Source organism: Mercenaria mercenaria, chromosome 7 (assembly GCF_021730395.1).
Source record: "Mercenaria mercenaria strain notata chromosome 7, MADL_Memer_1, whole genome shotgun sequence".
NCBI classification, from domain to species: Eukaryota; Metazoa; Mollusca; class Bivalvia; order Venerida; family Veneridae; genus Mercenaria; species Mercenaria mercenaria.
In genome coordinates this window covers 81,662,961-81,685,792 of record NC_069367.1, presented here as the reverse complement: position 1 = coordinate 81,685,792, position 22,832 = coordinate 81,662,961, and the positions used below count along the sequence as shown (strand labels likewise).

Below are 22,832 nucleotides of genomic sequence, written 5' to 3'. Positions count from 1 at the left end.
GATTTATAATAGGAATGTCCACTCCTGTTATATTGTACTTTTCAAAACTTGAGAAATTTTAATATTATTCAGAGTATATTAAAACTTGTAGAATATCAAAATAATTTGTTTATTTCAAATATTCTATGAGATATTAATGATGTAGGTGTTTTGTCATTATCTCCTTGAACCATGTTTTTACTTCTTATATAATATACACTAAATAAGAGACATAGAAATGCCATGTAAGCCAATTATGGTAACAGTGGCCTTGCCTGTATAACAATATCATAAAGCTACCTATATACAGGCTAATACTGACATTTTTCAATGGTTTTCATATACAATTCCAACATTGATCTTACTATACGCTACCTATAAGCCAATAAACATTTCAGCATCTCAAACCATAAAAAAATGAAAAAAATCTGAACTGAAATCTGACTAACCACCTTTAAGAAGAAAGTGGTCACTGTTAACAGGTTTGACTGTCGCACCTCTCTATTAATTCAAGAAAATGTGTTCATTCAGTAGTATTTTAATTCTATAAGTTATTGTACTTGTGACAAAATCTTTCCAAATATTTTGGGTGCAGTCATACATGTAATTTACATATTCTTGTTTGACAAGTACAAAATAGAATTTTATGGATTCTTCAATGGTAGGGTTTAATGATGATTCAGTAGGGTGTACTCGAAAGTGTTCAATATTGTTGTCCTTGAAATTAAACCTTATGAAGTCATCCATGGATATTGTAAAGGCAAAGCCAGAGTTTTATTTACTTTCGTGTTTTCAATTTAATACTTAACAAACCAAGCCGGTTTTGACCCCAGCTTTCATTGCTTAAACACGCAAATTTGTACAAAATTTAACCAAATACATTTAACATGATAAACACAGTTTTTTTGGACTTACCTGTATCTACATGACTAGTGCCATGCTAAAATAGCACCTCTTGATATATCAGTTACAAAGAAAAATGAAATTGGCAGTAATGATAGGATTAAGGTAATGGACCTGTAATGACCATTGTTTCACTTCAGTTCCATATTCTCCGTTAGTGATTTTGGCAGCTTGCAGTAATGTTACAGAAAGCTGTTTGTGGTTTAAAGCAGAATGATGCCAGAGTAACATATCTATGAGAGCATGTAATGGCATAGAAATTTCTTATTGTCATTGCCTACTACCTTGAAAACACTTTTCAAAACAATTTAAAGTTATTTCTATTTCAACTCTGCTAGCATTTTCATGTTGAGAATACAGCCAGGAAAGTATGGTCCCTTAGAATGGACAGTTAGGCAAATAACAAGCAAAAATCAAAAATATAATTATGATATCATAAAATAAAATCTAATATTTACTGACTCATGAATTAGTTATTGTATTATGTTGAAAATTGGTCCAAATTTCCACAATAGTGAATCAGTACAAAAATAAACTGATAATTGATTATTAATTGCAAAAATCAGATATATCAATTGATGCCAAAATTAGATCATGTCCCTAAATAAAAATTAACACAAATCAGAGCATGTAAAATATAGCTTGAAACATCCCTAACTGGCAGCTTTGGCAGGTTATATTACCTAAAACTGTTGTTTCTCAAAACCAGAGACCAAAATTTTTAACATGCAAATACCATCTATAAGAAACATCCAATGTTCTGAAGATGGAAAGAAATAGAAGATATATTCAATATCCATGCATATTTTATGACTGGGATAATTGATCTATACTCTAAGATTGGAGGAACAATTCTAGAAGTCTGTGCAGTCTGTTACCTGCTGCCTGTAGATGATGAATCAGAATTATGCATTACAGTTTCGAAGTAATGACACAATGAAGAAGTACATAATAGTCATTGTATGTGAATTTTAGTAATATTAAAGCGTATTAATGTTCTTTAGATATAGGAGACATTATCATATACCATACAGGTACCTGAGTGTCATATTTATGTCTAACGCATATTTACTGGGTTGGGTCACTCTGGATTAAAATTCTTTTGAGCCATTCTCTGTGCAGAAATAACATACCGGTAATTAGAATTACACAAATTAAGATAGCCAAATTTTAAGAGCTGCATGAAGACAGTGTGAGACACTTTTCATGTAGCAAATGGTTCAGATGGCAGAGTGACCCCTGGAGTTGTGTTGACCATCGAAAGTGACAAAAAATGAGCCAACCATGTAATATATTTATGGTATAAAAACAATAGCAGAAATTGAATCTTATTTATTTTAATACATTTTGATTTTATTTTCCATCTCCACGAGATATTATGTACTGTTAGCATCAGAGTCTTCAGATGGACTAATTCAGACTTAAACTCTGTAAAATGTGCTACGAAAAATGAAAAGAGTATTTTATGAACTTGCACATAATATCTATTCAATATTTTACAATTATGTATCGGGCTTTCTATGCCTCAATGTCAGGCTTCACTCATGCTGAACATAATATTTTGAAACTATATGAAATCAAGACATTTGAACAGAATTTTAAGGATGTTTTTGCTCATGTGGCATCACTGATCTGTCATTAAAATATGATTGACAGTGTTAATTGATTAAGAACAACAAAATGGTTTATTTGATTATTTGACTTCTTTTGTAGAACAATGAATATATTTTAGGGAAAAGATTTCAAGGGGGGTGTGTTGACAATTTGAAGTGATTGTTAAGACAGCTTCAATTAAGTGCAATACCTGTAGGCACACTAAGTGCTTGTCTCTCATTTATCTTGGATACACTATTTTAATCATACAAACTGCTTATAGCTGTCAAATTACATTCATAGTAAAAAGATAGTTATCTTACTTAATCACAGATCTTTTTGCATGGTTGCATTAAAGGTATAAAAATGTGGTTGTATACATGAATACAAAATTATTATGTATGCAGCTAAAACATTAAATTATAATCACATAAAATGTTTAATCTAGTGCAAACTGGAATAAATTTTGCAAATGAGACAAATTTGGTACTTTGCATTAAATTTATTATTGCACCAAAAAAAATTAGTCATTAAAAATAGACATTTTGTACTATTTATATGATATAAAGTAGTCAAATTTACATCAGATACCGGTATATAAAGTTATCTTCCATTTCTCCATGAAACAATTAGTTCATGTATATAGAGGAAACACAATTATTTGAATTTACACCAATATATATATATATATAAACATAGGTTTCAGTTTATGATAAAATCAGTTTAAAATTTTTGTGTTGCATATAAACATAAATGTATAAAGACCACTGTACGACCCTTTTCATTATTATCATATTGGCGGTTATTGTTTGTCAACAAAATCTAAATGTATCAAGTTTTCTGTATACTATGTAATTTGTAACTTTTTTAAGGGGCTATGGGCTATTTAATACAAAGTCCAATGTTACAAAACAAGCCTCCGACTCCAGCATCCTTTTGGCTTTTCCTGAACTTAAATTTGAAATTTGACCAATGGCAAAGTTGCATTTTTAGAGTTATCTCAAACTTTAATTTTATGAACTTGGAACCAGGTGTTTTGTGACATGACAAAAGGCAAAGATGACATGTTTGGTCCCCAGCCAGGCAGTTGTTGTGCTTTATAAAAAAAACAAACTTTTTGTGTAGTATTTCAGCTGGAACCCATGTTTCATGTTCTGAACTGATTAATTCAGTGCATGTGTACTTTCTTCAGAAAGTCATGTTTTACCATTTTCTGTTAGTGACTGAAACACTGCTGGTAGAGTGCAGAACAGATGTACAGTTTTCATATACATGTAGACAAACTCATATTTCATAAATAATCTGTTTCAGGACCCGAAGATGTTGTCGATGGCAACCTGAAACTGATTCTGGGTCTCATCTGGCATCTTATTCTACGGTACCAGATTGGGAAGAGCAAGTTCCCGACAAAGAAGCTGATGATATGCTGGTTACAAGCTGTCATCCCAGAATGCAACATTACAAATTTTACGTCTGACTGGAATGATGGCATTGCTCTACAGTAAGTTAGAAAATAATGTGTAAATGCACTTAAAAAAGAAAGTTTAAAGTAGGTTTGGAGGAGTTACATATAATAGGTATAGCAAGGAATTTTAGAGTGATGGTATGAAATTTAGTTGTGATTGTTACAGGAGAAAGGGTATGTTGCAGATTTCGATGTACGTAGACAATATATTAGAAATAAGCTTCTTCAACAGGGCTACCGTTACAATGACAATTTAAAGACACTTCTGCGAGAAGTCATATCAAAACCCCTTTTTTATGGGGATGTGGTTTACAAACTTAGTAAGATTTTTAGGTCATGGCAATTTTTAAATTGTATTTTGTAAAGTTATTAAACATTTCATTAATAGAGGTTATGACCCAACTGTTTGAGACACACTGCATTTTTGGTGTTCAGCCCTTACACAGTTGGACGCTATGCTTTCCTCTTTGATTGTATCTGAACAGGTGGAGGACTCTATGATAGGTAGTTCTTAAATCCCACCGGGACTGAGCTACTTTGTATTTTGATTTCTGTCTTCTGGCCTGTTTTGTCGGGCCCTTAAGGGTCTTTTTACTTGTTGCTCTGTCTTCTGCAAAGGCATCAAGTACATGCGTTTTAGGTTCTTAAGGATTGCTTTATATAAATAAACAAGAGCATTTTCATGTTTTGCATTGCATGCCTTCTGTTGCCATTGGGTATGTTAGGGTTTCACCTGGCAGGAATTACTTTTATTTACACTGTCCTGTGACCTTGGAACATGGTGAGGGGTGCACCATGAACCGGTTTAAGCTCCCCAGTGGTGGTTTTGCCACTGACCATTCCAAAGCGGTGTCCCACTGTTTTAATTTGTCTGTTTTGTCCTTGTGTAATGCTTTGTGTGTGTGTGTGTATTGGTCGTGTGCGCGTCTTTATGCTTGGTTTACATTTGGGGAGGCTGGGTTTTTAGAACGTGTGTTTCCCTGTTGAATATTCATCCTTGTTTTTTTTGTTGGTATTGTTATGCAATGCTCCTGCTAAAAAAGTAATAAAGAAAATGTTTCGAGATATATTGTTAACACGTAAAAACTATGTGGTTTTATAGATACCGCATGAACTTTTCAGTGGAAAAAAATAACAAACTTCACCAGAATGAAAGTTTGGATCACATTTAATTACATTAACGTTTAATATACATCGGGATATTTCAACAGTCTGAACCAAAAGTCTAGTTTTAAAAACTATTAAGCTTTGGATTTCATTTATTTCGAATCTGCAGCGAAGATAGGCAAAGAGAGATAGTGATTTTACAAACTTGCATTTCTAATGAATTTCAGCTGAATGTATAATTTTCAACACAAAGTCTTGAAGATTTTTTTATACTTAATAATTAATGAATGTGTTGATCAAATTTATATTTATGCTAAATAATTCTATCTTTGTTTTGAACCAGGATAGGAAAATCAAATTTTCTAATTTGAATTAAGCACTCAGTGACATAAATAAGTGTTAAAATGTGACCAGATGTGAAAGCTAATTGAACAAAAATATTTGTTCAACCACAACTAAGTATCCTTGTTTAATCAAATGTAAATCTTGCATCTACTGTAGAAAACACTTAAGTGAAACATCTATGTAGAGTATTGTTTCTACTCTCAAGTAATGAAAAATGCGTAACATTGCTGTTGCCCTTCAGAGCTGTTAGTTGCTCTACCAGAAGACTCAAGCTTTGCAGGGGAGGACTTTGGTTTCATTGTAATAAAACTATAAAACATACTGGTGTGCATTAAAAAGTTAGGGGACTTAAACCCATGAGCTCCAGATTTAACAACTTTTTCACTTACCACTGTTCCTCTTCTAAGACATTTAGGAAGTGACAATAGTATCTTTTACTTTGTAGGATTTCTGAGGTGTCTCATTCATAAAGTTACCTGAACTTCAATAAAAGAGTTTAGAAATTTTGTTTTATTTTACTTTACAGTGCACTGATAGAGTTTTGTCGACCAGGATTGTGTCCAGAGTGGAGAAATTTAAGTAGGTCAGATGGGTAAGTCAAGAATCTTTTATAACTTTTTATAATGTGTCCTTAAAGTTGCTATATTTAGAATTCTTAATTAAGAAATAATTTATAGCGAAAGAGTGTTTTAACACTATTTATGCACGATCGATGTCGGTTATATGTCAGGTGTAATAATATCATGAGAGAGGAGCCCTGTGAAATTATTTGTACGATGTATTTCTGCCAGAGTGTATAAATAGTGGTAAAACAAAACATTAATTTTATGTAAGTTCCTTATAACTAGAGCTTGACTGAGTATAAACTGAGCTAAAACATAAGTATGTATATTTGCTGGTTGGGGATAGAAGTTTTGGAAATGAAATATTTGGAAAATAACAATCAATTGATACTGTTTGTGTGCATTATACCTAATCATGAATACCTATTAGCATTTTAAGTAGCTTTTCATGTTGTGAAGTTGAAAATGCAGTTTTACAAGTTGTTAGAACACAATAAAGTATGAAATTGAGTGTCTGTTTACTTTTGAAGGAGATCTACATAATTCATTCCAATCATGTCACAGTAATGTTGATACATACTAATGCAACAGTTACTGCATTAATAGGCTTTTTAGTGCACAAGTTTATTTATGTCCCGGAAGTTTTATACAGATCTTCTGATATTTTCATGGCCTCTACACTTTTGACTTAATGTGCAATCTTATGTATATAGCAAACTTACGTATTATAATTATCATTATGATACCATCAGATCATTATGGAAATGCTAGATGGAATTTGAAAAATACTTAAACAGGATTGTAATAAACTGAAAAGGTTTCATGAATTTTGTTTTCGCTGGGGTTCCTTAATTTTTAGCTTGACTTTTCGAAGAAAAAGTAGAGCTACTGCACTCGCCCCAGCGTCGTCGTCGGTTAAGGTTTTTGATAAAGTTAAATATCTCTGTTACTATCAAAGCTATTGACTTGAAACTTAAAATAGTTATTTACCATCAAAGTCTACACCAGAAGAAACAATCCCCATAACTCTGGTTTGAATTTTGACAGAATTATGCCCCTTTTTAACTTAGAATTTTTTTTTTTTTAAAAATTGATAAAGTCAGGTATCTCTGTTACTATTTAAGCTTTTAACTTGAAACTGAAAATAGTTATATACAATCAAAGTCTACACCAAGAGACACAATTCCCATAACTCTGGTTTGAATTTTGACTGAATTATGCCCCTTTTTAACTTAGAATTTTTGGTTAAAGTTTTTGTTAAAGTCAAATATCTCTGTTACTATCAAAGTTTTTGATTTGAAACTTAAAATACTTATTTACCATCAAAGTCTACAAGTCTACACCAGGAGAAACGATATCCATAACTCTGATTTGAATTTTGACAGAATTATGCTCCTTTCTAACTTTGAAATTTTTGTTAAAAGTCAGATATCTCTGTTACTGTTAAAGCTTTTGACTCTCTTTTTAACTTAGAATTTTTTTACTGGCAAAGCTCTAATTCAGAGTCAAGCACTGAGAAAAGTCGAGGGCGCTGTCTTACGGACAGCTCTTGTTAGCTTGACTATACAAAGTATGGCGTCTGCATTGGCTTCCTTCCACGTCCGCACCTGAGTTAAAGTTTTGATGCATTTTCTCTTTATCTCTGTAATTACTTGATGGATTTGTTTCAAACTTAAAATTGTTACTCCTCATCTGGAATCAAATAAAGATGCTACATGATTGCCAGAAATACACTTAACTTTGGTAGTAGGATAAACCTGCAACCAAAAATGGGAGTCATAAATATATATCAAAAAACTGTCCTAACCTAGTGGGCACATAATTGTCAATGTTATATTATTGAAGACATCTGTTTTAGACTTGTTAAGTAGTCATGGAATAGTGAAATATACGTGCCCTTATAGTATCAACCATCTTTTTGGCTAAAATGTAAACAGTAATTAGTATTGAATTAATTATGAAGTAGAAATAATTATTGTCATTGCCATTCTATTATGATATATCAGATCGTCATTTAACATTTACCAATGGTATATTGACACAATATCTCAGTCTTGTGCAAGTAACACTATAGAGTTAAGGCCCTTGAATAAGTTGAATTTGACAGTGATAAACAGCAAACTGGTAAAGTGTAACAACACTGAAGGCAATGTTGTACTACCACAAGGCTTTATTCGAAGCCTAGTGACACATTTATCCAGTATTTAGTAATTGTTTTGTTATGCATTACAGGTTGTTTGTAGTTGTCATTATACAAAGAGCAAAAAGAGATTTACATTTGCACATATAAAAGCAGAATACATGATAAACACATGTTGTATCTCAGTAATGTAGATCAATCATGTTGTATTTCAGTAATGTAGATCAATCATGTTGTATTTCAGTAATGTAGATCAATCATGTTGTATCTCAGTAATGTAGATCAATCATGTTGTATTTCAGTAATGTAGATCAATCATGTTGTATCTCAGTAATGTAGATCAATCATGTTGTATCTCAGTAATGTAGATCAATCATGTTGTATTTCAGTAATGTAGATCAATCATGTTATAAATCACTTTGGTGATAAAATTTCTTATTGTTTGAAGAAATGTTGTTTGTCTCAAATTAATGATGTACAAATACACTGGTTGGGATTTCAAGATGTTTACATGTACATATCAGTACCATGTTGTACCAGTATATGCTGTAAAGAGACACTGAAAGTAGTCCCCAAAACTGTAATTAAGTTGGTTTCTACATACACATATCTACATGTTTGAATCTTATGGTTCAGCTTGAGCAAGTGCATTTGAATGTATATATGGACAGAAAGCCTGAAAGTTGCAATGATCTGAATTTTTCGTATTTCAAGCCTCCCTAATTTTTGTCTTACCAGCTATAAAAAGACAGGTAGTTGCCTTAGTTGAATAACAACAAATGTTGAATGGCTTTATTTTTGTAAAACCATTTACTATGCTTGAGGTTATAGTAATTGCTCTGAATACTAGCTGTTACATTGATGATACATTGTGCATGGCCTTAATGACTTTAGGAGGACAATTTGTATTTTTGTTTCAGTTTCAAGTACTGATGAATGTACAGTTTATTCTTGATAAACATAATGACTTTGTATGTGGTTAGAGAAATGTGCAGTCAGCCCAAGTCTTGACCAGTGGACCCTGCACCCTGTGCTCTACCGACTGAGCTGACTGGCTGCCTGACATTTATTCTCTCCTAGCCTTACTCATCTGGCTAAAATAAATCTCAAGATGACTTGTTTTACAATTGGATATTTTTTAGTTGACAGGCAAAAGTTTTCACACTGTCCCGAAATGTCCAGTAATTTGGACTTATTCTACCCTTACATGACTAAGTCTATACTGTGATATATACCCCCACCCGGAATTCCAGAGGCACATAGAAAGAGATTAAAAACAATAGCCCAATATAATTATTTGACTTTCGCTCATTCTATCTCTCAAACATACACATGAACAGTTGTACATACTTGACATGTGTTCACAATGACACATGGATGAACTGGCTTTTGCAACTGTCATTAATTTCCATAATAAAACTTACATTACCAGTCGCTGGAAGATCCTTGATTCAATTAGAAGACTTAATGCATGTTGCTATTAAGTATAAAACATGGTATGAAAATTATGACCAGTGACAATGTACAATGTAAACACTGGTCATTTAAGCACTAAGGATTTGCTCAAGCAATTCTTGCAGTCCCTGATTTGTTATCTGTTACTGCCCCTGCGAGGAATTCAATAAATAGTTCTTGAACAGTTCTTGAATCTAGTTCTAGAATAGTTCATGAACATTAAATGGCAGTTCTAGAACTTCCAAGTTCTAGAACTTTTTCTAGAACTAAACCTAGAACAAATTCTTGAACTCCTAGTTCTAGAATGACAATTTAATGTTCTTGAACTATCCAAGAACTAGTTCAAGTATTAATTCTGCAATGATCTTGAACAGTTCAAGAACTTCTAGATATGATTACAGAAGTTCGATATAATTGAGTCCCTTCCTTTGACTATTCAAGAATAAATTCAAGAACAAATTCAAGAACTAATTTAAGAACCCTGTCGAAAATTTCATGGACTGATCTTGGCAGGGGCTACAAACAACATTTTTTTGAAACTACATTACTGTTATTTAGCAGACTGACCATCCTATGAAATCTGTCAACTATAGGTCAAAGTGATGTTCAGTTAGTGGCCAGAGACTGTGGTCTGTTTTTAGTCTCAGTCACTTTGAAATGACATTTTACACCCTCAACAAATGACATGAGTAAAACAGTAAACTAGAGTGGGATTGGGGGCATAATAAGAAGTAAACAATAGCTGCATAAAACACAAAACATGAAGTTAAACAATGTATAATTTACTTTAATCTCAAGATTGAAATTCAGATCCTTCAGGGTCGTGAAAACTTGTGACATTTTATAAGGATTTTATATTTTTTAAAATGAACAATTAATGACAACACCATAATTACTTATCTGATACTCATTATACTTGTGTTCCTTTTAAACCATTACTTACTGTAGTTGATAAATATTTCCTGCTTATTTGCTGCACAAATGTCTCAAAAATTGCTGAATCACATGTGCAAAAAATTTCCCAGCATGCAACAAAATAATGGAAACTGATCATGTGACATTATGAATTTAATGTTCAAGAACAGTTCAAGAACTTATTATTATTGTAAAAGGTAATAAACCTAAGTTTTTTTTGTATAATGAATGAACAGTTCAGAAACTCACAATTGGGTTCAGGAACTGGTACTGAACTAGAAAAAGGTTTTGAATTTTAGTACTTTTAATGAACCTGTGTTCAAGAACAATTTTGGTTCTAGACCAGCAGTAACTGTTCAAGAACTCTGGTAAAGTTCTATAAGTTCTTGAACTTTTGCAGTTTTTGAACCAATGTTCAAGAACCATCATTGTTCTAGAACCACAGTCTAAGAACTGTTTTGCTGGTTCAAGAACAGTTCTATAAGTTCTTCAGAAGTTCTTGAATGTTCAAGAGCTTAATACTAGTTCTAGAACATTTTTTACAGGGGTGGTAATATGTTGTCTATGTGTGAATCATTCAAAATCCTGGATAACTTGAGTAAAATAACTTGAGTAAATTTCCTTGCTATCTCAATTGATTGTTGACAGTTGTAGCCTGTGTACATACATAATACACAGATGAAATATATGATACCAAATTTAATATCCGCCATATTTATCATTATGCAGAAATGTATTCAATATTTTGCAGTATTATGAATTTAAGAATGATTAGTATATGACATTTCTATATAATATGTATACTTGCAGGCTAGATAATTGCCGTAATGCCATGATGCTCGCGAAGCAGTATTTTGATATTCCTCTTGTCGTACGTCCAGAGGATTTATCAAGTACTGATCTGGACGAGCTATCGGGCATGACATATCTGTCCTACTTCATGAAGGTTGATTCTCCTGGATACCACGCGACCTTGGACTTGGTGCGCCGCCTGCTTCGTGGAGGAACTGTTAATAATTTTACAGTAAGTGGTGTTTTTATGCAGTATAATGCTATAATTGCATTGTCAAAAATATTTGAGAAATAAAATTATGTATCTGTTAAGAGTAAAATTTCATCAGTGCAAAGTTACTTTCTAAAAGTTAATTATAGTTTACACAAGTAATGTATAGCCTGAAGTTGATTATGTGTTTCTCAGAATATCATGACCAGTAAATTATCATAGGGGATTGCTTTGAAAAACTGCCTCACATGAAAAAGCTTTATTGTACCCCCCGACAACAAAGTTGTAAGGGGGGGTATACTGGTTTCAGGTTGTCTGTCTGTCTGTCCGTCTGTCCATCTGTCCGTAGACGCAATCTTGTGCGCACTATCTCTCCTTATCCCCTTGACAGAATTTAATGAAACTTCACACAAGTGATCAGTACCAACAGTAGTTGTGCATGGGGCATGTTAGGTTCTTTTAGAAAAAAAATTTGCAGAGTTATGGGACTTTGTTTTTTTGTTACTGTACTATATACACAGACACAATTTTGTGCGCACCATCTTTCCTCATCCCCTTGACACAATTTAATGAAACTTCACACAAGTGATCAGTACCAACAGTAGTTGTGCATGGGGCATGTTAGGTTCTTTTAGAAAAAAATTTTGCAGAGTTATGGGACTTTGCTTTTTTTGTTACTATACTATATACATAGACACAATCTTGTGCGCACCATCTCTTCTCATCCCCTTGACACAATTTAATGAAACTTCACAAGAGTGATCAGTTACAACAGTAGTTGTGCATGGGGCATGTTAAGTTCTTTCAGCGACAAAAATTGCAGAGTTATGGGACTTTGTTTCTTGTTAACATACTATGTACATACAGTCTGCATATGCAATCTTGTGCATGCCTAATCTACCAAACCCTTGCACACAATTTAATGAAACTTCACACAAGTGATCAGTACCAACCCTAGTTGTGCATGGTGCATGTTACATTCTTTTAGTTAAATATTCTTCATAGTTATGGGACTTTGTTTTTTGTTACTATACTGTACACATACAGTCTATATACATACAGTCCACATAATTATGCAATCTTGTGTGCGTCAAATTGCAATGTACTGTGTCAGTGCATGCGGGGGGTACATTCATCACCTTTAGTGATAGCTCTAGTTTTATTCGGAAGTGAAAAGGATAAAATTTTATAGGTTTATTTATTAATTTGGTTTAAGAATTTGATCATTTTTACCTGTTTATGCATGTTAATTATAGCGACCATTACTTTTTGCTGCATTTTATGTACATAGTATTTTGTATTTTTGTGTCATCATGGAAAGTCTAGGATTGCAACATTTTTACCATGACAGACGTGCTGTATTTGTTTTGATGTTGTATCGCAATTGTAAAATTTTGTGACAATTTCAGAGTGACTGGAGCAATGGTCAGCTGTTATGTAGACTGGTTCACGCTGTCGGTGGGAATGTTTCCGGATGGCCAGCACTGTCGGATAACTCTATAGAATGCATGCAGATGGGTAAGTTACATTTACTTAGAGGTTGGTCAGATCTTGGGAGAGTTGAAAAATGCTGCTTTTGACAGATGATTTGTCACATGGGGAATTTTGAATTTGAGGCATTTTGTATGTGGAACATAGGTAGAACTTTACACAACTACAAAATAATCTGATTCATGTTAAATCCTGTCAAGTTACTGTATCACAGTACGAAACATCATCATGTTTTTATGGACATATACTAACAAATAGAGGAAATTCTGGTAATCACGACAAAAGGCAAGTGCCAGAATTCTAATTGTCTCTAAAATCGTTTGGTTTGCAAGGGTAGTTTTGTGTCATAGAGTTATTGTTTGGTGGTAGAAATAAAGGCGTTTCTGTTTATAGGGATATATTTCTCAGGAAATAAGAAAGCCAAGATTCACAACAGTTGGGAGGGGTTTCCAGTATTAAGGGCTTTCTGCATTAGGGGGTTTCAGTTGTTTTACAGAGATGTTTATAGAAAAAAAAAAAAGAAATCTTTCCTATGACCTCAAGGCCTAAAGCTAAGATATTTGGTTTGTAGCATTGTGCAATGGTGTCTACCAAATTCATTCAACTTATCCCTCCTTATGGGTCAAAATAGGCCTGTCTCAGGAGTTCACTAAGTCTTGTTTTATGTAGACTTGCAAAGGAGAAACTTACACAATGTTTTTTTTAGCTCACCAGAGCACAAAGTTCTCAAGGTGAGCTATTGTGACCGGTCACTGTCTGGCGTCCGTTGGCGTCTGTCATGCATCGTCCGTCAACATTTAAATTGCCTTGTGAACACGCTAGAGGCCACATTTGTGGCCCAATCTTTATGAAACTTGGTCAGAATGTTAGTCTTGATGATCTCAAGGTCAAGTAGGCTAGATCAAAGGAAAAGCTTGTGATCACTCTAGAGGTCACATTTATGAAACTGAATGTTTTGTTTGTTTGTTTTGGGTTTAACACCGTTTTTCAGCAGTATTTCAGTCATATAACGGAGGGCAGTTAACCTAACCAGTGTTCCTTGATTCTGTACCAGTACAAACCTGTTCTCTGCAAGTAACTGTCAACTTCCCCACATGAATCAGAGGTGGAGGACTAATGATTTCAGACAGGTCTTGATGATTTCTAGGTCAAGGTCGAAACTAGGTCAATAGGTCAGATCAAAGGGAAGCTTGTGAACACTCTAGACACCACATTTGTGACTCAATCGTAATGAAACTTGGTCAGAATGTTTGTCTTGATGATCTCTAGTTCAGAATGTTAACTGGGTTATGTGGGGTCAAAAACTAGGTCAGTAGGCTAGATCAAACGAAAAGCTTGTGAACACTATAGAGGCAACATTTGTGACCCAATCTTTATGAAACTTGGTCAGTGTGTTTGTCTTGATGATCTATAGGTCAGGTTTGAAACTGGGTTATGTGGGTTCAAAAACTAGGTCAGTAGGCCAGATCAAAGGAAAAGCTTGGGAACACTCTAGACGCCACATTTGTGAGCCAATCTTTATGAAACTTAATCAGAATGTTTGTCTTGATGATCTCTAGATCAAGTTTGAAACTGGGTCATGTTGGTTAAAAAAGAAGGTCAGTAGGCCAGATCAAAGGAAAAGCTTGTGAACACTCTAGAGGCCACATTTGTGACCCAATCTTTATGAAACTTGGTCAGAATGTTTGTCTTGATAATTTCTAGGTTAAGTTCGAAACTGGGTCATGTTTAATCAGAAACTAGGTCAGTAGGCCAGATCATAGGAAAATCTTGTCAACACTCTAGAGACCACTATTCAAGTTCATTAGAATTAGTCAGAATGTTTGTCCTGATTATCTGTAGGTCAAGTTCGAATCTGGGTCATGTGGGGTCAAAAACTAGGTCACCCGGTCAAATCAAAGGAAAAGCTTGTGAACATTCTAGAGGCCACAGTTGTGACCCAATCTTTATGAAATTTGGTTAGAATGTTTGTCTTGATGATCTCTAGGCCAAGTTCAAATCTGGGTCATGTTGGGTCAAAAACTAGGTCAGTAGGCCAGATCAAAGGAAAAGCTTGTGAACACTCTAGAGGCCAATGTTTTGACCCAATCTTTATAAAATTTGATCAAAATGTTAGTCTTGATGATCTCTAGGTCAGGTTTGAAACCGGGTCATGTGGGGTCAAAAACTAGGTCAGAAGGCTTGTGAACACTCTATAGGCCACATTTGTGACCCAATCTTTATGAAACTTTGTCAGAATGTTAGTCTTGATGATCTTTAGGTCAGGTTCAAAACTTGTGTATGTTGGGTCAAAAACTAGGTAAGTAGGCCAGATCAAAGGGAAAGCTTATGAACACTCTAGACGCCACATTTGTGACTCAATTTTTATGAAACTTGGTCAGAATGTTTGCCTTAATGATCTTTAGGTCAAGTTCTAAACTGGGTCATGTAGTATTAAAAGGTAGGTCAGTAGGCCAGATCAAAGGAAAAGCTTGTGAACACTCTATAGGCCACAGTTGTGACTCAATCTTTATGAAACTTGGTCAGAATGTTTGTCTTGATGATCTCTAGGTCAAGTTTTAATCTGGGTCATTTAGGGTCAAAAACAAGGTCATATGGTCAGATCAAAGGAAAAGTCTGTAAACACTAGAGGCTACAGTTGTGACTCAATCTTTATGAAACTTGGTCAGAATGTTTGTCTTGATGATCTCTAGGTTAAATTTGAAATTGGCTCATGTGGGGTAAAAAACTAGGTCAATAGGCCAGATCAACTCAATATATAGGGCCAACATTTATGAAAGAAAAACTTTAAAAATCTTCTTAAAAACCAGTATGTTAAGTTGCCTTTGAAATAACGCAATTCATGTAAACTTATGTCTGTGATGAAAACAAGTTACATGAACCAAAACTTTACCTTGAATACATTATAGAACACAGTAGTTCTTAATACAGTAAACCTCACTTATAAGGAACTCGGATATAAGGAACACTCGGTTATAAGGAACAGTTTTCAATTCCCCGATCTAATTCCTTCTTTATTCAATGTAAAAATCCTCGGTTATAGGGAACTCGGTTATAAGGAACACTCGGTTATAAGGAACACTTTTTCTAGTCCCAAAGTACGAAATTCAATATAAAAACCCTCGGTTATAGCGAACAGACATAAAGAATAAAAATCATTGAAAACTGGAAATAAACAGGAGAATCGCTGATGACGTCAGAGTAACGTCGGCACTTTCACGCGCTTTTATGCACATGAATAAACACATATTATTTCATTTCTATGATCTTTAGTTTGCTATTTCACGGATATGATAAAAAGAAAATAAATAATATCATCATTTACTTATATTTACTCGAGATTATGTCTGAGAGCTACACGTATTAGGTATTTCATGTTAACAATAGTTAACGAAAATCAGTCGTGGACACGGTCATGTCATATTATCCTAAATAAATGTGTTAATTACGCGTGATTAACAATGGCTAACAGTCCAGTTTACCGAATTTTCAATTGTAAAAATTATAGCAGGTGCTAAAATGGACAATAGCAAAACTATAGGTATAATTTACACTTTAGTCCGTATGTATGGCGCCGTTGTCTAGTCGTAATGCACTGTATGTCATAAACACCCTACTTTTAAATTTTAATTGGTAGTCTAATTCAACATTTTTGTATTAATTATTTGAACATTTATTTTATATTAGTATTGATGCCTATTCACATAACATGCTGCCGAGCAAGGTAAGGGCTGCAACATATCTTATAATCATAATGTAGTGCTCCCCTAAAACAAGAAGATAGAAATAGCCGACAACAAATAAACACAAATCACGTCATTCTTACCGACGTACATTTTAGCTTAGTTTAGGTTTAAACGCCGTATTTCAACACTATTTCAGTCATATACACGCAGTCAGTTTACCTTACCATCTCTCTAGGAAAGGACCGGTACTAGACTCACAAATTTCTCACATAAAGATTCATGGTCGACCCGGAGCCCTTTTCAAACGTCAGTCAAATAGTGTTCGCTATACAAATTGTGTTCGTTATACAAACCTCGGTTACAAGGAATTAGTTCGCTATACGGATATAAGGAACCTCGGTTATAAGGAACAATTTTTAGAGGTCCCAAGCTGTTCCTTATAAGCGAGGTTTACTGTAACACTCTCCATTCACAATAAATTGACCAGCATCTCCATCTTAATAGGGAATTGATCCTACTGATTTTCAGCGACAACAATCTGGATTGATTCCTCTACGCTAACATGCGATATATACTGAATACTATTGAAATTAAAAAATGTGTCCTTCTTTCATGTGCACAGAGCGTCTGACTTCAGATTTTTTGGAAGAATACACTTTTTCCTTGTGTGTAATAAACGTCCACATAACTTGTCTGAACTGCAACGTCTTGCACATCAGTACAAATATGGGCAGGATTGTTGTTATCCCCCGCCGATGAAATTGGGAGGTGGGTATTAAAATGGCGTTGTCCGTCCGTCACGTGCGTGCGTGCGTCCACAGCCATATCTCAGTAACTAGCAGGTAGAATTTCATGAAACTTGAAATAAACATGAACCAACATACTGCGATGATGCCCATCAAGTTTGCCTTGGTCACATCCCCTCCCCTTCCCAAACCTCCACGCCATTCCCCCACCTCACTCCTCCACCCAGTCATGCCCACCACCCCAAGCATGCATCACCCCGCTCCCCGCCCCCATTTTTTTTTCATTTTTCATTTTCCATCAATATTTATAATCAACATAGCATTCACTTTCTGTTAAATTGATTTTGACTAATGAAATTATTTGCCTCTTAGTAACATCCTTAACTTTTTGCCAGATATACTCTTTTCCCCTTCCTCACCACAACACCACAAACCCTTTCGATGGGGGATACCAATTCATTGAACTTGCTTGTTTTATTCCAATATCTACCTTTAAATTGATACATAGGAGATATTTGTTTGTTTTTAGTGAATATGGAATATATCTCACTGAGAAGTGAGAAAATTTCAAATATTTTCACGAGCGCTTATTTTCTCACTTCGAGGTAAGATATATTCAATATTCACAAAAAACAAACAAATTTTCTTTTTATTTCATGCTCAGTTACGTTGAGATGTGCATTTTGCAACAAGTTTTAATCTCAGCGCGGAAAACAGTCGCGTGTAAACAGACATGACGTCAGACGTGTTGTGACATTAGAAAGACGCACACAACATAAAGTTCCATTTTATTTTATCTTTTGCTGCATAACGTTATGAAATTCTCATTAAGTAAAATAATTTAATCGAGAAATATACTATAAAGAACAAAGTGCAACTACAATTTTCATCCTGTTTTAAGTAAATAATTTAAAATTCATACACAATGTATGAGAGGGCGGAGCTATATCTCTCAAAGTGTGAAAATATAGATTTCATATTTTCACAGTGTGAGAGATGAGATATAAAAATATTTAACTGATAGAATACAGTATTTCATTAGTTAGCATGAAATAAAAATGCATATTTCTGGGCAAGCTGATGGACAGTTACTGATTCCCAGTTGAGGCAGTGCCTTATTTCTTATTATGTATATGTGTGTGTATAGGGGGGTGTGGTGGGGGTGGGGGGGGGGGAGGGGGTTCAAGGGAGGAGCTGTATCTAACATACAGCTCTTGTTACTGTTTAAAGCTATTTGTTTACAGATGAAGTAACACTTAATTTAGAATCTTGTTATCATTGCCATTTACTTAAACTTGCTAGAGAAATAACATAAATATCAGTATTCTCATAATTATAGTCACAATACAAAACAGTGAAATGAAAATAGTTATTTAACCCTTATCCTGCTAAATTTCTAAAATGGTGAGGTCAGTCATTCAATTAAGGCAGTACCACAAAAACATGTATATGTTAATAAGTTTTACCAATGTTGAATTGATATATAAATGGTTTTGGGATTATATAACTTTGAAAAATATTTGTTGAATATTTCTGTGGACTTCTTGGTGTTTCTTTGCTCATTCAAATTGATGTAAATGCATAATTATGCAAAAGTAAGACATTAACATAACTAAAAACTCAAACTTTGGTGGTACATTATGCTCAATGTTATAACTAGTTCATAATACTTTTCATGTGGTAATTATGTCTCCCACCACACAGTGGTGTGGGAGACATACTGTTTTAATCCAGTCTAGCTGTGTGTGTGTGTCTGTCTGTGTGTCTGTCACAAAGCTTGTCTGCACTCTAAGTCGAACATTTCTCATCCGATTTCCACCAAACTTAAACAAAATGTGTTTGACCATAAGACCTCGACCAAGTTTGGTAACTAGCCAAATCGGTCTAGGCATATCGGAGTTATGGCCCTTGAATTACCAAAAATCCGCCTTTTTAGCTCGACTATTCGAAGAATAGTCTAGCTATTCTACTCACCCTGGCGTCGGCGTCGGCGTCACACCTTGGTTAAGTTTTTGCATGCAAGTACATACAGCTATCATTTAAAGGCATATAGCTTTGAAACTTATTTATTCTTTTTCTAGGTCAATTACCAACCTCACTGGGTCAAGTTCCATAACTCTAACATGTATTTTGAGCAAATTATGCCCCCTTTTGGACTTAGAAAATTCTGGTTAAAGTTTTACATGCAAGTTACTATGTCCAAAACTAATGCAGATATTGAATTGAAACTTCACATGTGTCTTCGGGGTTATAAAACTAGTTGATAGCACCAAGCCCCATAACTCTGACCTTTATTTTGACCAAATTATGCCCCCTTTTGGACTTAGAAAATTCTGGTTAAAGTTTTGCGTGCAAGTACATACAGCTATTACTAAAAGGCATATAGATTGGAAACTTACTTTTTCTTTTTCTAGATCAATTACCTACCTCACTGGGTCAAGTCCCATAACTCTGACATGTATTTTGGCCAAATTATGCCCCCTTTTGGACTTAGAAAACCCTGGTTAAAGTTTTACATGCAAGTTACTATGTCCAAAACTAATTCAGATATGAAATTGAAACTTCACATGTGTCCTTGGGGTTATAAAACTAGTTGATAGAATCAAGTCCAATAACTCTGACTTGTATTTTGGGCAAATTAAGCCCCCTTTTGGACTTAGAAAATTCTGGTTAAAGTTTTGCGTGCAAGTACATACAGCTATTACCAAAAGGCATATAGCTTTGAAACTTATTTATTCTTTTTCAAGGTCAATTACAAACCTCACTGGGTCAAGTTCCATAACTCTTAACATGTATTTTGAGCAGATTATGCCCCCTTTTGGACTTAGAAAATTCTGGTTAAAGTTTACATGCAAGTTACTATTTCCAAAACTAATGCAGATATTGAATTGAAACTTAACATGTTTTTTCGGGGTTATAAAACTAATTGATAGCATCAAGTCCCATAACTCTGATATGCATTTTGGTCAAATTATGTCCCCTTTCGAACTTAAAACTCTTTTCATATTTAACATTTTGGGTAATAATTTCCTGCTTCTGTGACAATATTTCGAATAGTCGAGCTTGGCTGTCTTACGGACAGCTCTTGTTACTCTTGTCCGCACTTTAAGTCAAACATTTCTCAACCGATCTTCACCAAACTTGAACAAAATGTGTTTGACCATAAGACCTCGGCCAAGTTCGATAACTAGCCAAATCGGTATAGGCGTGTTGGAGTTATGGCTCTTGAATTAATAAAAATCGGCCTTTTTACTCTTGTCCACACTCTAAGTCACACATTTCTCATCCGATCTTCACCAAACTTGAACAAAATGTGTTTGACCATGAGACCTTGACCAAATTTGATAATTAGCCAATCGGTCTAGGCATTTTGGAGTTATGTCCCTTGAATTACTGTAAAATCGGCCTTTTTACTCTTGTCCGCACTCTTAAGTCGAACAATACTCATACGATCTCCACCAAACTTGAACAAAATGTGTTTGGCCATAAGACCTTAGCCAAGTTCGATAACTAGCCAAATCTGCCCAGGCACTTTTGATTTATGGCCCTTAAATTACTGATTGGATCCACTCGTCCAGACCATATAATTGGATCCATTCATCTAAACCATCTAGAGAAACTAGACATTTTTTATAGTGGCTGTTGTGGGAGACATGCGCTTTTCTCAAAAGCATCTCTAGTTTTTACTAAGTCTATGCTTGTCAAACAATTAAGTCTATGTTTGTTCTGTCTTTCCACCAGTCTGTTTTTCTGTTTGGGAGCTTTTCTTTCATTGTCAGAGCAAGTCAAAGAATTACACAGAAAAATTAATGTCATGTTGGGAGGGAAAATAATGTTTATTTTTCAAAAATTCAAAAATGCAAAATATATTTAATCTAAGTTCTGGGCTCAGGGAAGACTTTATATTATTTTCCTTATTCAGATATGTTTGCCTTAAATGTCTGTACAGATATCTAATTCATTGTTAAGAGATAGTGGCTTAGTTGTTTGCAGTGTGAAAGATTTTTCATATTTTGATCAGATAGGGTTTTTGGATTATATTTCCTTTTCAAAAAGGAATATAGTGTTACATTCCTGTTTACCGGTATGTTATATATCACTTAAATCCTGTTTATAGGTATGCAAGTTATTAAATTGAAGTAATATAACCACGTCGCTTAAGTTTCTTTTTCAATACAATGAAACACTGCTTATTAAAGTATTGAAGAAGGCTAGAGTGACCAGGCTTTTCAAGAATTTCTATGTTTAGATCACTTGAAACTCAGGATAATGCATGCATTTTTTATCATCCCCTTGTTTCATTCCATTGTTCACATTTTTTTGGTGCAGGACAATAGAACAGTAAGGAAAAGAGGGAAGAGTTTCCTCATAAAAAAAAAGTCAAATTTTATTGCAGTAATGTGCTTTCTCCTTCAATAATTCAGTCAGGACTGGTTTATTACAGGCAAACCAGACTGGTTTACTTGTAACAGGCAAACTAGACTGGTCTACTACAGGCAAACCAGACCGGTTTACTGCAGGCAAACTAGACTGGTTTACTACAGGCCAACCAGCTAGTTTATTACAGGCAAACCAGCCAGGTTTACTACAGGCCAACTGTACTGGTTTACTACAGGCAAACCAAACTTTAAATACCTTGGTTAGGTAATAAAAAATGTTGTCATTGTCAAAAAGTGGTCTCTTGCCATTGTTGAAGATGATTTTGTTTTGGTTAAGCAAGAAGGGAAAATTGTAACTGGTGAAAGCAATTTTTAGTTCGATTATACAAAGTATAAAGAGAGCTATCCTACTCAACCTGGCGTCGGCATCTTTCTGCGTCCCCACCTTGGTTAAAGTTGTTTTACACTTTCTCTTTTTTCCACTTATCTCTGTAATCAGTGACTGGGAAACCCATGAGACATGAGCCATAGTCACATAAAAATGAAAAATGTCTCATAAGTTTAAGTGCTGATGAGCCCTGTGTCATATGTCTAAATTGTATTGAATGCAAAAGGATGAAACTATTTAATAGTGCAAATCTTACACAAATGAATGTATTCAGTGTGCAGATTCAAAGTGCTTCCAGTGTTTAAAAACATGTTTTAACATCGTATTTTATTCTAGACTTCCATTTTTTGTCAGTTTTCAATAATTTTCTTTATTGACAAGCTGTTACAGTTTTAGTTACTATATTTGTTTTTTACTGAGAGCTTCTTTAATATGAAATGTGTACATACTACAATGCCAGTTCTTAGTTTACAAGTCGCAATTGTCCCATAGAAATTTCTGAATGTCACATAAGATTTATAAATGTCACATAATTTATTGTGTATGACGAGCCATTGTCCCATGGACAAAATTTCTTTCCCAGTCACTGTGTAATTACTTGATAGATTTGATTCAGACTTAAAATAGTTATTCCTCATCATCACCTACATCATTTGACTTAAGGGCCATAACTC

The 22,832-nt window shown here is 34.3% G+C and overlaps 1 protein-coding gene across 1 annotated transcript in view; it reads left to right on the top strand.

Moving 5' to 3' along the window:
* Positions 1–22,832, top strand: part of LOC123553799 (filamin-A-like) — a 117,157-nt gene that overhangs the window by 7,079 nt on the left and 87,246 nt on the right. The window contains exons 2-6 of the mRNA XM_053547300.1: positions 3,787–3,976; positions 5,919–5,984; positions 11,276–11,489; positions 12,878–13,042; positions 21,341–21,475. Coding sequence (XP_053403275.1) covers positions 3,787–3,976; positions 5,919–5,984; positions 11,276–11,489; positions 12,878–13,042; positions 21,341–21,475 — 770 coding nt within the window. The remainder of the gene's footprint in view (positions 1–3,786; positions 3,977–5,918; positions 5,985–11,275; positions 11,490–12,877; positions 13,043–21,340; positions 21,476–22,832) is intronic.